The sequence below is a fragment of the Poeciliopsis prolifica genome, unplaced genomic scaffold (genome assembly GCF_027474105.1).
Source record: "Poeciliopsis prolifica strain line A6 unplaced genomic scaffold, Auburn_PproV2 SCAFFOLD005, whole genome shotgun sequence".
Taxonomy (NCBI): domain Eukaryota; kingdom Metazoa; phylum Chordata; class Actinopteri; order Cyprinodontiformes; family Poeciliidae; genus Poeciliopsis; species Poeciliopsis prolifica.
Window position 1 is genome coordinate 9,152,504 of NW_026562380.1, and position 16,394 is coordinate 9,168,897.

The following is a 16,394-nucleotide window of genomic DNA, read 5'->3' on the forward strand; positions in this document are numbered from 1 at the left end:
TTATTATTTTGCTCTTTACTGCCTGAATTTGTTTACAGTAGAAAATAAATGTTTGTTTTTTTGCTGTCAAGCACATTCTAAAATAAGTGATAGAACAGCTGTGTTGGGCCAAAGTCAGGCTCTCTTATTCTCTTCTGTTGAGATGATGCTCATCCAGAAATCTAACAACAAGATCAGGTTTCAAAAGATGAAAATGTGACTCCTTTGGTATCAGAAGCATATTTACATAAACAGTAACAGGAAGGCATTATTCAAAACTTATACACATATGGTTACATTTTTGTTCTATTAATATACATAAAAAAGGCCTTGGAAAGCAGAAAGAAAGAAAAAAAACCCATAAAATTAGGCAATCTTTCAAAAAATCTATCTAAAAGTTCTTTTTAGAGCGCTGTTTCGCTCTCATGTGTTATCCCAGCATCCTTTGCCATGGAGTAGAAATGGCCTCTTTTTTCCATCAGATTGCTTGGAGAATCAAATTCCACAATTTTACCAGCATCAAGAACCATCACCCTGTGGAGCAGGAATGTCATATTATTATTATTATATGTGCCTGGATTGATATAAGTCGGGACATTTCAGACTCTTGTGCTGAACTCGGACTCACCTGGAGCTGTCCATGATGCTGTGCAGACGGTGGGCGATGGTGAGCACCGTGCAGTGGGAGAACTCTTTGCGGATTGTAGTCTGAATCAGGTCGTCTGTCTCCAGGTCAACGGCCGCAGTGGCCTCATCCAGGATCAGGATTCGAGACTTTCTCAGCAGAGCCCGAGCCAGACAAAGCAGCTGCCTCTGACCAACACTGGAAGAGAGAGGCAGATGTTCAGATCTTATCTGGAGCTCTCAGAAAATGTGTGCGTACAAAGTGCTTTGTATACAGAGCTGTGACAAAGTATTTGCCGCATTAACAATGTGTAACAATATTCCAGTTCATCAAAAAAAAATGTCAGTCAAAATGACCAGGACAAATACAAGAAGAAGCTATAAAATTGGGATTTCATTTATAAAGAAAAACAGCTAACCAAGCCAACCTGGCCCAGTGTAAGAAAGTAAATGCCCTCTGAACCTAATAACTGCTTGTGCCACTATTGGCATAAATCACTCTGGGATCAGTATTCATCAATTACAAAATATTATATAGTTATGCATTTACAGATAATTGAACATATCCAACAATTTTCTAAAAGCATTGAGTATAATCTGAATTAGACATTTACACATTTTGACATCTTATAAGCGCATCTTTCTGCAGCTACATCCGATGCAATGTGATTTGAATAGTCAGCATTGTTTAAGTTTATGCTGCCCACCTCAGGTTTTCTCCCCCTTCTGCAACCTCATGCTGCAATCCTTCCTTCAGCCCAGCTACATAATCCTTTAGATGAGACAGCTCAAGCACTCTCCAGAGCTCCTCATCGCTAAATTTGTCAAATGGATCCAAGTTCATCCTCAGTGACCCAGAGAACAAGACTGGATCCTGCGCTCCAGAAGCAAATAGGTAATTGTACTTAGCAGAAAAGATGATTTTGCTTTTGCATTGTCTTTTACTGTCTTTGGTGTTTACCTGCGGGATGATTGTGAGTCTGTTTCTTAGATCATGCAGTCCAATTGTGGAAATATCCACATTATCGATAAGGATACGTCCATCGGCTGCTTCAATTATGCGAAACAGGCAGTTTGCCAGGCTTGATTTTCCAGCTCCAGTGCGACCCACTATACCAATCTGAAAAGAATGACAGAAAAAGACATACAGTGTAGTAAATAATGTGCTATGATGATTCTTTTTGGTGGATGCAGTTAGTTGGTGCATCCCAAAAACATGCAAAAATACAGTTAGAAGCGTTTCTACTTTGAAACCAGCTTTAATCTTTAGAGAAATTTCTACTGCATTCTTGTCTATGTCATGACACAATTATTTTAAGTGCCAAGTATTTGATAAGGATTGTAATTTTCTCTGCCTTATGTTAGAGTCACAGAAAACAGTTTTATTAAATTTTATTTGTCTTTTCAACTGGTTTCTGGGAACAAATAAAAACAGGGTTTTAAAAAGCGATCTGTTGGCAGAATGTCTGAGTAATTCTACTGATACAATCTAAATGCAGAAGTGTGTGATTAAAACATTGCCTGCAGATTACATTTTTCATTTGCCCACATATCCAATATGCTATCTACACAAACAAATTAAAAGATGAAATACCAAACAGGCAGGTGGGAGTAAATCCTTGTAAAAGAATTAAAAATATCCAATAGGTTTCTTTCCCGATAGTTAATCACAACTCTCGTTGCTTTGTAAGAAGAAACCAAAAAAATCCTAAATGTAAACAACTCTGTTGGTTTAGGGCTTATACAGTTTGATTCTTCAACAAAAAAAAAAAAAAAAAATTGAGCAATGTTTCCACAATGAAAGAGACAAACCTTCTCAGTACCACTGATGTCACAGGAAATCCCTTTCAGGACCAGGTCCAGTTCAGGTCTGTAGCGGACCTTGTAGTCTACAAACTGCAGGCGTCCTACTTCAGGCCACTTCTCTGAAGGCCGATGCTGAGTCACCCAGGGAACCTGAAGAAGAACCGGTGATAATTTCAGTGTCTTGACCTGAAAAATTGTCTAAGCATTCTTTCTGGGATGATGATGTCAACAGAGTGACAGATAAAAGACACGTCAATGCAGGAGCCATTATTCTGTCTGATGTAAGACATTAGTTGGGCCACTAGGTGTCACACTAGTATGTAAGAAAATATATGTAAAAAGCTTGAGCTGTTTTTTGACTATTTCAATGCATCATGATTGACATGTGTGAGCTAGACTTCAACAAAAACTACTTATTGGTAAGAAATAAAGTCTTGAAGTAACCAGATAAAGCCATCTGAATTCATTGGACTTTACTAAGACAAGACAGATTTATTGATCAAATGGTGTATGCACAACTTCACTCATTGAAAAACTTAAGTCAAGTTTTTCTGTAGTATGTAGGCACACACACTACAGACAGAGCCAGTACAATCAAAAACACCACCAGCTAAATTAGCTTTAGATTTTTGCACAGAAAAGTCAAAACTTTCACCAAAAAAATGCTAAATGATTTCAACCAGCTTGATAGAAATAGATTTCAGCAAACAGAGAACAGATGTGAATATACTATTGGCAAACTGTAAAAAGTACAACGTACCTCATTCTCAAGCTCAGAGTATTCATTCACTCTTTCTACGGCTACAATATTAGTCTCCAGCTGTGAGGTTATGTTAACCACAAAGTGGAGGGTCAGAGTTACCTGAAAACCACAAGACAGAAATTCAATTAAGGTGTTTTGGGTTATTTATAACCTTGTGCAATATATTTTGCTTTCTGATCGAGATCAAGTGACTCACATTTAGTGCATATGATATTGAGAGGCCAACGAGGCCGCTGTCAATGGAGTTTCTGGAAATGACAGCAAATACAGCAGCAAAAAACACCACAAGGTTTCCAAGAAACTGCAGGCGGATGGCCAGCCATCTGTTGAGGAAACAAACACCACCTTTAAACATAAACACAAATGCATGCAAATATCCCTGTCTGAGCCCCATAAGTGGGAATACAATATTTGCTAACCACATTTTTAGACTAATTACAGATTTTGTTATATTAAGAGGTAAAGTGGGTGCAATATTTGTGATATCTCGTGTTCAACTTGAAATCTGCACAAAGGAATCTAATCAAGTGATAAAATGGGCAGACTCACATGTGTATGGGACAGGTTCCATCATGGGGAACCCAGAGAAGTACTTGAAGTTGACACAAAAACCCAAAGACTGAGTAGAGCCAACACAAAGTACACCAGAAGGGTTGGTTTAGGGTAGGGCTAACTCTAAGTTAGCCCTACCCTAATAGGAGCCTCATAGGAGCCAAAAGTGGCAACATTTCTGTAGGCCCCATTTGGCAACCCATACACAAGTTCCATGTTTTTGATTTATGGGATGAGTAGTAGTTTGTTTTTGTTTACTTTTCCAGATACATCAAAGTCCATGATGTGTCCAAGCAAACATGTGCTATGTTACTGTACAATCAGATAGACATAAGAATCATAATTTAGTTGTGTTTGGGGGTTCCCTTCCATGCTGACCTGTTTGACATGATCCTTGAATAGATCATCTTCAAGTTTTCATCGATGGTTACTTCATTGTGTTTCATAAACCGTTCCTGATGGTTGTAGGCTCTTATCACGGACAGACCTGACATGGTCTCGCCAAAGTGGGAAAATATAGGCGAGCGAGAGACTGACTCCATGCGACGCAGCTGTCGTGAAGATGGTATGTAGAATCGCTGGAAGAGAATGGAGGAAAAAAAATTGTAACACGTTAACATAAACACTCTTTAGTACTACCACGAGACTTAAGTCAATTTGATCCAAGTCAAAGTTGTGTAAAAATTCAACTGACAGAAAATGCTGAAACTTGTGTATTATAACTCACTTGTACAAAGAAGTAGATAGCAGCCAGAGGAATGATGACAATGATGAAGAGAGGAGTGGAAAGACAGAGGAAAACCATAGTTCCCAGAATGCCCAGCAGATGCATGATCCAGGAGCTGAACAATTGCGGAATGACTTCATCTATTATGAATATGTCCTGCAAGAAGAGTTGGTATTTCACAGGTTTTAAAGCAGAATGTTATTAACAAACAACAGTTTAAAACTGTGAAAATTAGAAAGGATTGTATCTATTCTTTTTTTCAAATAGCATGTTTTTAAAAATTTCAAACAAGCTAATAAAAAATTCAGACAAGAAGAAATATGGACAACCCCACCTTTGCGAAGCGGTTGAGGACTCTTCCAAGTGGTGTAGTGTCAAAGAAAACCATGGGGACTCGAAGGACATTGTTAAGTAGTTTTGAATGCAGAACACGAGATGCGTTGACTGCAGCATTGGTCAGGAGCAGCGTGCCAAGGAAGACAAACAGACCTGAAATAATAATTAAAAAAAAAAAAAAAAACAATACAAAGTTGTCCATGGACAAATCCCTTTCATTTTGCATAAAAGGATGGTTTCAACTGTTTAAAATAAAGACAACAATGATCATCAGTACATTAAAAGGAATCAAAGTACTTTGATTTCATACTTAAAAACTTCCATAAGGGACATTCAGACTCAGGTGGTGTAACTTTTGGTTGAGTAGCAGAGTAAAGAAGGGAAAGACAAAAGTTTGCTGTTCCTTCTCCAGTTTTAGCCCAAAGTACCTCCCTGAGGGTGAAAGCTGGTGATGATTAGACAGGACATTGGCTCGCCTCCCAGTGTCTGGAAAGCCTCTCCAATAATTTGTTATACACAGGAGTTCATGGTTGGCTCATGGACTGAAAGATGCCAAGATTTTGTTCTTCAAAGCAATCGTAAACCCACTGGTACATTTGAGATTAAATAGTAATAAATCAGACTCTTGATCACTGGAAAATAGAAAATGTTCAAACATGAAGTTTAATAAGTGGTGTCATAGCAACTGGCAATTGTACAAATTGCGAGCAAGGAAACCTTTAATGTTCTAGAGAGTTTTAGCATTTTGTGGTCCAAAATGCAGTTTGAACATATAAAAGGAGCCAGTAGACCAGTATTAGAACACAGCACGCATTTCACTGTTATTGTAACTTTGCAAGACAATATTTTTGTGTTATATGACATAATTCGGAACAAAAAGAATTAAGAACTGTTTAATTACCCTGAGTCATTCCAAGAGCACCAAATACCCCCACTCTGGTGTCTCTCTTCATGGGAGAGTATGTCTGGTTGTAATGCTCCACTGCATCATTGGTCCAGTCACTCAGCCACAGGCTTTGACCAATAAAGGCAATATTCTGGATGACATAAATGAAGAGGGCCCAAAAGGCATATCCCCAGCCCATGGCTTGTACGTACTGGAGCCAGACTGAGAATTTAACCTGGATGTCAAGAAGAAAACAAACACCAGGGAAATAAATTGTCTAGCACTGAAGCAAAGTGTTGTGAAAATGCATGTTTCTTTTTTTTTTTTTTTTTTGTTTTGTTTTTATCAAAGTCCAATGACACTTAAAGAAGGATGGAACCTTCTGTAAGTGTCTGGGCTGAGATAGGTTAGTTAAATACAATGTCTTTGTATGTGTTGGTTTAAAGAATTGCCATGCAAGTTTATTGATTTCTGTTCCCTCCTCTTCTCTTTATCTTTTCTCTCACACACTACATTTTCAGACGGTAAGAAACACTAAAGATATGTTTTATTTGCCTAGCTTCTGAATCTAGATCATGGTCTGGTTCTATGATCCATTGTCTTCCTAATCTTGGATCTTTCCAGGAAAGCGCTCCCTTCCGAATTCTCCGATGGTGCCCTGATTATTTTCTCTCGCTCTTTTAAAAAAAAACTTTAACTCTGTTAACAATGCCTCTAGTAACAAATTAGTCCTCATAATTATTGGCAGTTAAATAAGCTAAGCACTGAATACAAACATTAAATCTGGACTTTAGGAGGCTAATGTTTAAGACCTTAAATGCTCATTCAGGAATATATTCCCTCCAGGAAAGATGTGCATTTAAAAATGTCAATAAATCAATAAATTGCAAATTAAGTCACCTACTCAAGTATGAAGCTATGGTAGTGTAACTCAATAAGTCAATGATTTGAATGTCCTGCTAGTAGCATGTCTTTGAGCATGATATTCAAAGAAGGATTTAGGAAATACATCTCATCCAGACACAGACAATCTGGTAAGAAACATGCTGGTCCTTATGTATGGCACAGTCAAGTAAATTTGATAAGCTTATGATCTGATACACTGAAGGTCAAAGGACAAAAAGAATATAAGAACTGTTTAATTATTGTTGGCCTGCCTACAATCTGCTTGTAGGCAGGCCAAACTCTGCCTACAAGCAGATTGGCATCATTAGGAGCTCAGAAAATGTGCAGCAGAAGTAAAGGCTGAAACTGAACATAACAAACACCCTGGGAATATGACAGAATGAGGCTGATAAAAAACGTATACCTGTCCTGTTTCCACAGTCTCTTTCTCAATTAGCCTCTGACCTTTCTTTGTGTTTTCAGGGGATTTTAAATTGCTGTTTTTTCTTAATCTGAAACTACAGAGAGCACAGAACAGAAGAGAGGAGAAAAGAAAGAAAGAAATCATAAAGAGCACCAGCTGAAATACTATAGCAAAGCTTTGACAAGTAAATAAGTCTTTGTGTTTCTTTTTTGGAATTATCCTTTTTACACCACCATGTAATTCAAGAACAACTCTCCACATATTCTATATATTGTGGGGATCACATTATATATATCACATTTTATATATTGTACCTATAAAATGTTTATAGGTACAATATATGACTATATATTGTGAAATGCCTATAAAAATATTAACCTCCTTTGGATAATTCAACACCTTATTGCTTTTGCAAATAAAATAATGGTAAATATGACTTTATATGAAGTACAAACAATAAAACAAAGTACTCTCTAATATCAAAATATAAAAAATGATGGAAATAATAATTTAAATCAACTGATCAAATTCAACAGAAGTTGAGTTAACAAGTGTGAGCAGCATCATCCCACAATGTGAAATGGAGATCACCTGGTTCATCAATATTCCTTCTACATTTATAACATGAAGACAAAGCATATATATCTGAAATATGTTTTTACTCTCAGAGTTGTTGATTGCAATGAAGTTTCACATGAGTTATGGAAACATCACTCCGCTTGATATAAACTACGCTAAATAAAAATTTACAGTGGGAACAGTCATTCTCAGCTTTTGTACAGTACAGTTTGATCAAACCTGCTTCTGTTTCCTCTCTGGCTCCGACGGAGGCTGTTTTCCCTCCTCACCATGAGCGAAACAGCGTCCGTCAAAGAATCATCTGACTTGTTGCCCTCTGAGTCAGAGTCTTCTTGATCGTGACGTCCATCTAAAAAGACAGTGATAAAGATTAATCTTTCATCTAACATTTCTTATATTGAATGGGAATTAACATGATTACCTTCTGAACTTGTGTGATTACTTTGCTCTGTGCCGTATGCGTCTAAAAATTCTGAGAAAGCTCCTTTGCTGGCACGGAGGTTCTGGTAGGATCCCACCTCAGAAACCTGTCCATTCACCAAAACTACAACTTCATCTACACAAGGCAGGAAACTAACTCCATGAGTCACTAGGATACGAGTCTGCAGAGACACAAAACAGTAAAAAAAAAAAAAAGAAAAAGCTTAGCATTATTAGGTCTTTATGGGAATATAATCAGAGTCATTTAGATCCCAACTTTATGGAATTTCAGGGAACAGTTTTTCACAAGATATTGTTCATGTTTTTATCCAACACATTAATTATGCACATGCAAACCTTGTCTTTCAGAAGTCCATTGGGTCCAATAACTTTATCAAATAGATGCTTTCCAACATGTGAGTCAACAGCAGACAGGGGGTCATCTAGTAGAAAAATATCGGCATGACTGTAAGCTGCTCTGGCCAAGCTGACACGCTGTTTCTGACCTCCTGAGAGATTGATGCCCTACAAATACAAATCGAATGTATGACATTTACCAAAACATTTCATGCAAACAATTCTGACATTGTTTAAATTCTAAACTTTGAATACATGAACCTACCTTTTCTCCAATCTCAGTGAGATCTCCTGCAGACAGCAGCTTGAGGTCGGGGCCCAGAGCACAGGCCTCCAGTACGTCTTCGAACCTCTGCTCTTCAAAGGGAGAGCCGAACAAGATGTTATCCCGCAGAGTGGCATTTTGGATCCAGGCTTGCTGTGGTACAAATGCAAGAGAGCCCTGGGTGGAAATACAAAAGATCCAGTAACCATTCTTTTATTTAAAAAGATATGCCAAATGAAATTTAGAGCTTATAGTTCTCTATGACTTTCACAGGTTTACTTTTCTAATAAGTGTCAACTGTGTGTATTTTCTGAGAATAAATGTGGTTCAGCCTATTTTAATTATGGGCATGGCTGTTAATGAGACATGTGTATGATACTTTTTTTTAACAATAAGTAGAAACACATTTTTATTTCCTTAGCTATGTGGCCAGGCTTGTCAGACTATCTGAGCACAGCAGTAACCAAAGAATTTTGTAACTACTCTTGTTAATTTTCACAAGCAATTTTTGATATACTTTGGATTGCATTCTTTGAGTATTTTTTGTGCCTTTAGCTATGGTTCATGGGTACCCAAGACCAGACCTCAAGAGCCACCATCCTGTAACTCAGATACATGCAAACCTGCTTCAACATGCCTGAATCAAATGAGTGGCTTGTTTCCAGGCCTATACAAAGCTGAATGACTGCTGGTGAAGGAAATTAGCCACTTGATAGATGTGTAGGACCATGAATGCATCTGAAAGTTGCAGGATGGTAGCTCTCAGTCTGGATTTGGGCACTCCTGCAATATATCATAGTGTCATCAAATCTTTCAATTATTAATTTGAGTTGTAATATTCTTAGAAATATCTCAGTTCATTTTTTTCTGATCAAAACTGACAGCAGCCCATGTAGTATTACTAATGGCATCTTTAGGAAAATAAGAACAATAGTACATTCTTTAGAAATCTGCCTAGTATCGTTTTAAACCAGTTTTTTTTTTGTTTTGTTTTTAATTGCCACTATTTTTACCCTAAGTAATGTGCAAAAACATACAAAAACATATTACTTGAATGTTAATGAAGCCTTTGGTCCTGTGCATTTCTCCCAGGAGCGCCGATAAGAGAGAGGACTTCCCTGAGCCCACAGTTCCTACTACAGCCACCAGCCCGCCAGGCTTAATGTCAAGCGACACACTGGGAGACAAAAGCAAAAGTAAAATAAAAAATAAAGCAGCTTTAAAAGCCAATTTTGTGGCGAGACACTGTAAGATACTCAAGAACAGCTATGAACTCAATACAACAGACATACCTTTTCAGTAGAGGTTCAGAGTCTTTTTCCCATGCGAAAGAACCATCACATATGCTGACAGCAGAGTCTTGGAAAAAAACACATTAAAACAAATCACCCAGTCCGATTCCTGACTGTAGGTGAAACCATCCTTTATTGCAATGCATGGAATGATGAAAAAATAACCAAGTGTGGTCTGCATGGTGAAAAGTGACCAGCCCCCAAGCTCCAAAGACTGCCTCCAGATTAGGCAGTGCATAAATGTATTTTTATTGGCGATAGCAATGAATATTGAAGTAAATCAATGTTATTCAATGCACTAGTGATAACACACACATACTCTTCAATGCATTTTAACTTACACTGAGGTTTGCATACTGAATGAAGTAAGTCACTTGCTAGGAATAATTTGCTTGCTACAGACATCATTTAAGCTTACATTAGCTAATTTTACCCTACCCACTGCTCTTTGCATACGGCATGAAGTATGTTAGATGTCAACATGGTACTGATAACATTTTAGCTAATTGTGGCTTTTATATTAAGGTTTGCACATTGAATGGAGTAAGCTATTGTTAATCAATAGGGATTTTCCACATCTCAATAGTAGGAGTTAAAGGGTTCTGCATGGTGGAGATGAACTTACAAAATCAGTTCTCATTGTTGCAGATGCGTGATGAAAATTGCGTTGTTTTGTTCTCAGCCTCATGTCTTCCATTCCTTCTTGTTACAAGTCCCCTGATGAGCTTTTTGCCCTGCTCTCCTTGCAAACCTTTTGTGTGATTGGACTGACTTTCATGGGTATGCTCATTCAGAAAACAGCACTACACAACTTCACTTTCCATCAGAACACCAATTTTTCCATCGAAGATCAAATTTTGAAGAGTAGATTTTATGTAGAAGCTGAACCTAACATACTGAATCAACAGTGAGATGTGGGCTGTCAGAAGCCAAATGAGTCTACCTTGATAAAACAGCTAAATAGATTTCTTGTAGATACTGATCAGCATAAGATTCAGTATGATTAGGAATCTCAGTTCCCACTGGACGGAGAGATGGTTAAGTGTCAACCGCTCAGATCAGAGAGTTAGTTTGGAGGGGTATAATACTTTGCATAACAAGACAAATAAATGGTTAACTTACTAAAACTAGGGTCATGACGCACAATGTCGCTTTCAAGGTCATCTCCTCCCAGAAACTTTTCCAGTCTCTTCTTAGACACCGCTGTCTGACGTGTGAAATGAACAGATAACTATAGTTTTCATTACAGCTCTGCCTTGTGTCCATGCTGCAGTTAAAACAGTATTTACCTGCACAATGGCAGCTATGAGCATAGGAAGCATGCTCAGTGGCTGTCGTAGAATGTTGAATAGAGAGATTGAAGTGAAGGCTTTCTCAGCAGTTAATATGTTTTCTGAGCTCACCGTAACAAACACAGCAAATGTGGCCAAAGAAACCTGCCAAGACCCACAGGACATGTTAGCATCAAGGAGCTTCATGGGCTTTTACTAACTTGGCAAACCTTTAAGATGACTCACTAGAGTGGGGGCACAGTTCGAGATAAAAGTGGAGAAAGATGTGAGATAGGCAAACTTCCTCATCACCTTCAGTTCTTGTCCTCTAATATTTTCAACTTGAGTCTGGAAGGACGGCTCCCACGCAAACAGTTTCAGAGTCTGGTAAGAAATGAAGGATGAAGTCAGAAACAAGGGTTTTGAAGTGGACCCACTTATATTACACCAAAATGTCTAAATTTGTCAGAAAGAATTTAAGTATCTGATCATTATCAGAAGAGGGGATTACCTTGATTCCATTCAGTATTTCATTCATTATTTTTAATCTCTTGTCTTTAGACTTCATGTTTTCTCTCTGAAAACAAATATAATGCATTTCATTATTAATCGCACGTAGCAAATATCAAAACTAGAGAAACTATAATACCTTAAATAAAGATGCAATAAAAATAAGTTGTTGGAAGATTATCAACACCTTACAAAATAAATACCTAAGAATCAGACCTGAGAAAGATTATGAACACCTGTAAATAGCTACAGGCAAGTATCAAAAGATCAAAAAAAGCCTAGCCTTTCCAGACTGACATAAATCAGTTAGATTGCCACTTACCTGTTCTTAAATTTTCAAAGATTGGAGCAAGATTTGATGCATTTGAGACATGCTTCATTTTTAGTGATTGATTGTTTTTGTGCTAAAGAGAAGGAATCCACCATCTTGTTTTTACATTTTGAAAGCAATTGTATCTATATCTTTTTTTTTTTTATCTTAAAACACAAGTTTAACAAAAAATATGCAACTGTTATCACACAAGCCACATTTGAAAGGTGCATGAAGAACTTATTTGTAATTCCAGTGACCTGAATTTTTTTGGCCTGGTTGGCTAACAGTCCATTGACCGGCACCATAAGCAGCATTACTGCAACCCCTGCTAATGTTGAAGGTCCCAACTCCATCCACAAGAAAACGATGGACACCAGGATCTGCAGGGGGCAGGACCACAGCAGGTGGATGAAGTTGGTCACGTCGTTGAAGCGCTGGGCGTCTGCTGACATGAGATTCACAGTTTCTCCGACTGTTGACTCTTTGCGGTTGTCATTAGACATCACCAACGCCTTTGAAAGAAGATAGAGAAGAAAATTGACAAAGAGAGGGAGACAAAATAACAACGTTCAAAGCTGAATAAAATAAAAGACTAAGCTATTAGTTAAAGCTGAAGTTGGAAGTTATATATCTGTCTGTAGACAAAAGGGCTGAATTTAAAGCCAATAGTTTCATAGCTACAAAAAACAGTAAATTGCATCATTAAAGTAAATGAAAAATGTTGTCTATGCTTTTGGAGTCTTTTAAATAAATGACAAAAGTATTTACTAAATCAAAGGTTGGCGTTTTAGCTTAATTAAATTGCATAAAGGGGTTGTTGTGATGACTTCTCTGCTGATACCTTCTTGTACACGGCAGCCATGAGGGCAGCTCGAACCTTCATCCCCAGAACAAAGCATCGCCGCAAATACTGCTGCAAGACCAGCGATTGCAGAAGAGCCACCAGCAGCAGCAGCACGGCATACAAATACCCTTTCCATGCATAGCAGGATTCGTCCTGAGTGAAGGAAACCATCAACCTGAGTAAGAGAATAAAACATCACATATGATGATGATGATATGACACTCATAATGTTCTAGGTAATCCTATGCTGGACTGTTTTCCTTACTTACAAATGAATTTACTGTTTACTTTCTTCTCAAGCTGTCCTGGTGTTATCAGTGGATGTCTCAATTAATCAATGGGGAGTAAACAGTTAAACTATGAAGGTTCAGACATTCACAAGGTCAGACTGGATCAAATTTTAAGTCAAATTTCTCTGAGCATATTGAAAACCTGTTTGTATGGGGAGTTAAATAGAATAAGTAGAAGTGAAAAAAAAACAAAAAACGCTGAAGTCAAACTAGATGCCACTGATTTTTTTAATTTTTTTTTTTACTTTTGTTAGCAGAGCAGTTTTGCTACCCACATAAAAACCAATAAACTGTTGTTTATTCCTGCAAATGTAACTTACTTCAGGAGTTGAGGACTGGCAAAAGCCAGAAGATCCTGCAGAAATCTGAGGAAGGCAGATTCAATCAGGAGCCATTTAAATGTCTTGTAGAGGGTGGTGACCAGCCATGAATTTGGATAATTTGTGTCTTCCTTCTTTTTTTTCTTCTTCTTATTTTCATCTTCTTTCTTTCCTGTTTCCTCCTGATTTAAAATATGTAAACATAATCTTTAGGACATAACAGCATATGGGGACCACCTGGAACAGAATCGGTGTTGCTGTCAAAAATAAAATTATTATTGGGGATTAAAGACCTGGACAGGTTGTGTGGTGTATTTAAAGGTTCTCACCATCATCAGTACATCCTGACTCACACCTTTCCCCAGACCATTGCTTTGAAAAGGTGCTTCCATAGATTTGCCTCGGTTTTTTATCAGTTTGTCCTTCAATTCTTTTTGAAATCGGATCCGAGCTTTACCCAACTCAAAATTCATGTGATGATTGAAACCCTGGCTGATATATGAGGTGCTGTCCACCTCGTTCAGGTCCCACATGTCCTCCTGAACCAGAGGGTTTTTGTAGCCTTTCACCACCATGCTGGAAAAGAAAGAAGAAACCTTAGATTATGCTACAAAAAAAAGGTTTGCTAGAGATTTTTGGTTGTGGTTGTGAAATTTACCCATTGAACCAGTTAAAAGTGATTCTGCTCAAAAATGTTGCACCAGCCTCTGGATTCTGTAACACAAACAACAAAGATGTAAATTGATGCTTAGGACATTAGATGAGGTTTGTTTTGTGGTATTGCAGTGTGACTTTGACTATTTCAAAATAAAATCAAAAAGAACAAAATTAACCTTTTTCACAAGCTCCTTTGACTCTGGAGAGATGTCAGCCAAAGCGGAGAGGATGAGTGCTATCACCTCCAGACCAAAGCAAACATAGAAAAGAGAGAAACGAGGGACATCTCTGACCTCTCCCTGGGTGTAAAGATGTTAAAGGGTAAGACAGATGTTGTATTTGATATTTAATTTAAATATAAACCCGTAGCTAATCTGTGGTTGCTCATACCAGCCTGAGAGCTTCCCGTAGGCGGGTCTGGAAAGGGAAATGTCACAGAGGACAAGGAGAAGCCAGAAAAGAAAAAGAGAAGCAGAGTCTACTGCCTTTTCTTTTCGTCTCACTCCTTCTTGACACAACAGCAGGAGAATCTGAAAACAAAATATATCAAATCACAAAGTAGACTGTAAAGATTGCTTCAATCTTAAATATTGGAGCAAATGTCGGAACATAAAACCTGAACTTTACCCATGTGACAGCGAAGAGGACTGGGTTTGTGTAGTATACAGCAGAATTTTTCTCTGCTGAGCTGTTTGGACCAAAATCTTCTACCAATGTGACAATCAGGCCTCCGATGGCCGTCAGAAACAACAGAAACACAACAAGCTCAGGAGGGAAGAGAAAGATGAGGTTGATTATTAAAATGCTTCCATCTCAGCACCACATACTGAAAGAATGAGAAGGTTTTAATAGTACAATACCTGTTTGCAGAGGTAGAGCTTAGTCCGACCTTTTGTATTTACTTGTGATCTTTTACATAAAGACATGAGGTTCCATGGAGCGCTTAGCCAGAGGAAGCCCAGAGGGATCCAGACCAGAACTGTCTGTTCCAGACATACTGGGAGGTCAGGGTCCTCTCTGTCCAAATAAGACCCATTCTGAAGTACAAACACAAATATGTACATGCATCATAGACATGCTACAGAACATTTTGCTGTTCACCTAAAGAGAAAAATGACAGCTATTTAGATCTTCACATAAAAAAAGAAGTTGAAATTTTTATTCACTTTTAACTTGTATTATTGTATTATTCACTGTAGGACGTTCAGTGACAATTACTTCAAATAGACGACATAGGAGGCAATCCTGCAAAAATAACAATAACATTCTGCTTTTTTATTTAAAAAACTTGACAAAAAAGTTTCATATGTTTTGGAGAAGAAATTTTGTTTCAATCAAATCTTAATAAATATCTATGTTTGTATTTATAGCACTACAAATCAGAAATGCTTGTTATGGTGGATATGTTGAGTCATGTCCTGGATGAGTTTCATTTCAGTCACATGTTTACCATGTGCACACAGTGGTCAAGTATAACCTCTGTTACACTTTGTACTAGTTAGCTTAACTAGTACAAGATAATCAGCTAGTACCTGGAATACTAGTTCACTCTTGTCAACTCTTAAGATAGGTGTCTTAAAAGTTGGAAACACTGACACCAAGCTGAAGACCCTGAACAAAATTTCACAATGTTTTATGCCTAATTAAATGTTTAAACATTTTAAAAAGGAGAAACTTGAAATAAAGAATCTGTAATTTTCATAATTATTATTGGGTTGTGTTTAAGAAGATAAACATTAGAGGTCGCAGACCAGATATGTTTACGCATCAAAGCCAATCACCAGACTCATCTTGAGACAGAAAAAGCTTAGCTACACTTTTAAAGAACATCAACAGTTAAACCCACCCAAAAGACTGACCCGCAGTACTCCTCCAGAAACGCAGCACACATTATCTGCTGTGTCGGCTTCACTCACGGGCGATGATTTGACGTCCAGACGCCTTGTGCCCTCTGCTCCACGGCAGACACGACTATTCCCCTCTGTCCACCCATGGTGCAAAGACAATTACAGGATGTGGCTGTTGGGGACTTTGATCCTGGATCCTTGAAGCATAAACAAAGTATCTGCAATTTCCTATGAAGAGAATATATAAGTTCAAAAATTACACTGAAAAACAGTAAAAACGAAAATTTGTGTTTAGAAAAAGTGGTGCAGGACATCTCTTTCTGATTCTGTTTACATTTCCTAGTCTTTCCGAGTCTAGAATAACATATTTCTCAAAAGTCAAATGTAATTAAATTCTCAACTGTCATGGTTAAATTGATGACAGCTCTGTTGAGACGTTTTTAAAGT

The 16,394-nt window shown here is 37.8% G+C and overlaps 1 protein-coding gene across 1 annotated transcript; it reads right to left on the reverse strand.

The window, feature by feature from the left end:
• Positions 1 to 8: 8 nt before the first annotated feature.
• On the reverse strand, positions 9 to 16,394 carry LOC129360180 (ATP-binding cassette sub-family C member 2-like). The gene is given in 33 exon segments (XM_055030307.1): positions 9 to 513; positions 608 to 802; positions 1,311 to 1,477; positions 1,565 to 1,723; positions 2,416 to 2,559; positions 3,170 to 3,271; positions 3,369 to 3,495; positions 4,103 to 4,302; positions 4,452 to 4,607; positions 4,786 to 4,940; positions 5,689 to 5,908; positions 6,983 to 7,076; positions 7,781 to 7,910; positions 7,983 to 8,163; positions 8,339 to 8,506; positions 8,604 to 8,780; positions 9,654 to 9,780; positions 9,896 to 9,962; positions 11,018 to 11,102; positions 11,185 to 11,331; positions 11,413 to 11,550; positions 11,678 to 11,743; positions 12,247 to 12,501; positions 12,831 to 13,008; positions 13,444 to 13,625; positions 13,773 to 14,019; positions 14,102 to 14,157; positions 14,277 to 14,399; positions 14,491 to 14,531; positions 14,534 to 14,630; positions 14,728 to 14,865; positions 14,961 to 15,137; positions 15,947 to 16,394. Coding segments are annotated over 33 exon segments (4,674 nt in total). The 5' UTR covers positions 15,992 to 16,394; the 3' UTR covers positions 9 to 383.